Below are 4,153 nucleotides of genomic sequence, written 5' to 3' on the forward strand. Positions count from 1 at the left end.
CACCAGGAGAGATGAACCCAGCCCTCAGCCTCTTAGCAGTGGGGAGATTTCCTTGGGCAGCAAACCATGTCATCTTGCTCTGGAGCATGTTCCAATGTACTGGAGAGGTGCTGCATCAGCAGTCCCTCAAGTGCAGTGGAGGGCTGTGTCAGATATATATTGGTGTTGCTGAAATGATGCTCTTCTTAGGCAAGGAAGGTCTTTGTCAAGGGATAAATCACAATAGTGTTTTATGCTCTCTCATAATGATACAATTAATTCAACGCTGAACTACTCAGCCTCAGAATAGCAAGACAAAATATATATTAAAAAAAAAAATACAAAAACAAAAAAAAAACATTCTGAGTCAGAGGGTTCAATAAGTGTCCTCTCTTTTCTGACTGCAGCTGGATGGATAATTCATAAGTGGAGCAAAGCAGTGATGTAAGAACTGACACTAGTGATGTCTCTTGGCCTTTCTCATTCCTGAGGATGGACCCATCTGAGTCCATCAGTGTGCCAACTGTGGCGGTTTCACCCTGCTGGGCAGCTGAGCTCAAACAGAACTGCTCTCTCACTCCCCCTTCTCAAAGAAAAAGGGGGAGGATACACTACAAAAAGGGCTCAAGGGTTGAGATATGGATAATCTAATTAAATGGAAATGAAAGAGAGAAAAGAAGCAAAGGCCATGTGGATACAAAGAGGACAACAAACAAACAAACAAAGCATTTATTCTCTTTTTCCCATCAAGAAGTGATGTTTGGCCACATCCTGGGAAGGAAGGTCTCAATATGTGTAGCAGTTGTCTGTTAGGATGGATGTCTTCACAAGAGCCCTCCCTTCTCCTTCCCCTTTCCCACCATTTGTTGATGAGTGTGACACCACACAGTATGAAATATCCCTTTGGTCAGCTGCTCTGGTGATGTCTCCTCCTCACCTCTTGCCCACCCCCAGCCTGCTGGCTCTGGGGGGGTTGGAGGGAGTCCTGTTGCGGTGCCAGCACTGCTCAGCAGCAGGCACAGCAGCAGTGTGATACCAGTGCTGTTCTAGCTCCAAGTGCAGAGCACAGCACTGTGTGGGCTGCTGCAGGGAAAGTTAATATCCCAGCTAGAGCCAGCACACCCAGCCTGGGCAGAGACCCCGGATCCCCAGGCACTGTGCTGAGCCCCCGCAGCTGGGCAGCAGCACTCCTGAGCAGCAGCAGCTGCAAGAGGCAGCGGTGCTCTTTGCACTTACCTCTCCTAACAGCAGGCTGCAGAAATCCTGCTGTTCCCAAATGACTTCTCAGAAATGTAGCTGCTGCTAACATACAACCAAGCCCAAAAATCATCTCTTTATTAGAGAGAAGAGATGGAACCAAAGGCTAGCGTCCCCCAGCAAAGTTTTTCCTAGACACTCAGGAGAAGTTACTCAGGGACAGTGTTTGTTCAAACAATCTAATTTATTATCATTTTGCTTAAACTAATGGTACTAGAGCATTAACTACAAATCTATTTCTATTGATGTGACTATTCTATGTGGAAAACATCTCCTAACTAACAACCTTAACTATTTTGCCTTAACTATTTTGACTATTCCTATTAATCTATGCATCTAATCTTCGAATGTATTCTTCGGTGGAAGCTTGAAGATACGAGGAGAACCATGAACTTTGGCATTGGAGCAAGTGAGGGATGAAACAGGCAGGTTGTTCTCAAACATTGTCATGAACAACTCCACCTCTGCCTGCAGCTCTCTCATGAAAATGGTTCTCTGAATGGAGTTCGCTGATGCAGAGTTCTCCCCTGCCACCTCTTCCATAATGCTCTGCATCATAAACAGCTTTGGCAGCAGAGACTTCCTGAGCAGGCTCACGAGCAGTTCTGGATCATGTTGGTCATTCAAGTTCATTTCTTCCTGTTCCTCCTCTTCCTCCCTCAACTCCTCCTCAACTTCTTGTTCCTCTTCTCCTCCATCGCCATCCTCACTGCTTGAGCTCCATGGCTCAGAATCACCATTGGTGTCATCTTTGATGTTCTTGGGCAGCCAGTACATGCCAAAAAGAGCCAGAAAAGCTTCTGAGAGTGCCCAGAACTGCCAGTGGTGGCACATGGCGAGGAACAGGAACACCGTGCTTTTCCCACTATGTGGCTCGCTTCCCTCCTCAATCTCCTGCAGCAGCATCTGCATCTCCTCCTGCAGCATCACTTCTCGTTCCTCAATGAGGTCTTGGGTGGCCTGGTCAGGCTGGTCCCCAACCTTGAGTGTGAGCTGCAGGAGGCCCAGCACTGACAGGAGGCGGACGAGAAGAATAGCCATGGTCTGGAAGAGATGGGAGAGAAGGGGCTCAGCAGGGCTGGGTGTGAGGGAGCTGGTGGCTGGGGGAGAAGGGACAGGAGCCAGAGAGACGCGAGGGTAGGTAGGAGAGGGGGCAGTGGAGCTTGGGGGCAGCAAGGGCAGGGTTTGGGAGCGCTGCACGTCCAGGGCTGCAGGCCCCCCCAGGCAGGTGTTTGTGCTCTCCCAGGCCCCTGTGGGGCAGCAGCGTCTCCTGGAGCCACGGGTGCCTGGCACATCCCCAAAGCCTCTGGGCACTTTCCCTGGCTGGGGCACCTCTGTGCCCAGCCCAAGGTCCTCCCCAGGGGGACTGCGCCCTCATCCCAGCCTTAGAAACCACCCTGGGGGCTGCCGTTTGTGCCCCCGGCCCTGCCCTCGACCAGCCTTCCCCCCGCCTGCCGCACTCACCGATGGCCTGCAGCGCACTGCATCACAGAGCCCCGCTGACAGTCCCCATGCCGACTCATCCCAGTTCCATTGTGGACACCAGAGCACCATGGTGACCACCGCAGCCCTGGGAGGCCCCAGCCCGTGTCCCCAGTCTCGGCTCAGCATCACACAGCTGTCCCGTGCACCCCAAACCCCAGCCCTGGCCACTGCAACGTGCAAAGCACAAACCCAACAAGCTGGTCACCTTAGGGGCCTGTCTCTGCCTGAGTGTGTCCTGTGCATCTCGGGGACACGTGCTCAGCTTTGCTACTGCTTGAACCTGCAAGGGGAAAGCCGCAGCCCCATTCCCCAGTGGGGTGGTTTTACCTTGCTAGGCAGCTGAACTCCACCACAACCACTTTCTCAGTCCCCCTCCTCAGAAGAGGAGGGGAAGGGAAGAAGAAAAGGAAAGAAACAACTCATGGGTTGAGATAAGGATAATTTAATTAAAGGAAAAAATAGTTATGAAGGAGAATTTATTATTAATTACACAATTTAAATACAGGGGGAAAAGGGAAAGGGGAAAAGGGAAAACAAATTTAGCTGTGTGGAAGTGCAGAAGAAAGAAATTACTCTCTACATCCCACCAACAAGCAATGCTTGACCACATCCTTGAAGCAAGGCCTCAACACATGTAGCTCTTGTTTGGGAGGACAGACATTTTCACGAGAGCCCACCCCTCCCTTCTTCTTCCTTTTTCCATCTTTTATTTCTGAGTGTGACACCACAGGGCATGGAATATCCCTTTGGTTGGGTTAGGTTAGCTGCCCTGGTGATGTCTCCTCCCTACCTCTTGCCCACCCCCAGCCTGCTGGCTCTGTGGGTTTGTAGGGAGTCCTGATGCGGTGCCAGCACTGCTCAGCAGCAGGCACAGCACCGGTGTGATACCAGCGCTATTCTTGCTCCAAGTGCAGAGCACAGCACTGTGTGGGCTGCTGCAGGGAAAGTTAATATCCCAACCAGACCCAGTACACCAAGTACTCCAGAGCTGACTCCTTCCTTTAACATTAGAGGAATTTCAGGAATATTTGTAATTCTAGTTTGAAATATATAACTTCACAATATCCAACGATCAATATTAAGAGTAATTATTTTTTCCACTCACTCAGTTGCATTTGATTTCAGATTAAGAGTTTTGTTAATGTCAAATACTTCTAAGTGGAGAATTAATTTTCCCCAGGTCAGAAGACTTCTAAAAATAAAATTAGTTCTTTCTTTCCTGATCTCCAGCACACTTCAGGCTCTCTCAAGCTTTCAGGCTTTCTCCAACAGAGAAGGGTGAATCTTGAAATAATTTCTGTTGGTAATGGAAGCTGAGCTTCTTACACGTGATCCAGTGGCCCAGAGTTGGGGATCAAAGAGGAACACCCTTTATCACACAATTGACATATGATAAATCATAAACTGAAAATATTGCATGGTCAGGTCCTTC

At 49.6% G+C, this 4,153-nt stretch overlaps 1 protein-coding gene across 1 annotated transcript; it reads right to left on the reverse strand.

Annotated features, from left to right (window-relative positions):
• Positions 1–841: 841 nt before the first annotated feature.
• LOC140001464 (uncharacterized) lies at positions 842–3,673 on the reverse strand. Its single transcript, XM_072033070.1, has 2 exons — positions 2,701–3,673; positions 842–2,280 (listed from the first exon to the last, which is right to left on the reverse strand). Exons 1-2 carry the CDS (start codon positions 2,845–2,847, stop codon positions 1,573–1,575), a joined length of 855 nt encoding a protein of 284 aa, XP_071889171.1. The 5' UTR covers positions 2,848–3,673; the 3' UTR covers positions 842–1,572.
• Between the last annotated feature and the right edge of the window lie 480 nt (positions 3,674–4,153).

Source organism: Anas platyrhynchos, chromosome 1 (assembly GCF_047663525.1).
Source record: "Anas platyrhynchos isolate ZD024472 breed Pekin duck chromosome 1, IASCAAS_PekinDuck_T2T, whole genome shotgun sequence".
In the NCBI taxonomy this organism is placed as follows: Eukaryota; Metazoa; Chordata; class Aves; order Anseriformes; family Anatidae; genus Anas; species Anas platyrhynchos.

Coding starts and splice junctions, on each gene's coding strand:
- LOC140001464 (XM_072033070.1), bottom strand. CDS start 2,847: ATGCTGAGCCGAGACTGGGGACACGGGCTGGGGCCTCCCAGGGCTGCG. Junction 2,281..2,700: donor CAGTGCGCTGCAGGCCATCG/GTGAGTGCGGCA, acceptor CATCTCTTCCAG/ACCATGGCTATTCTTCTCGT.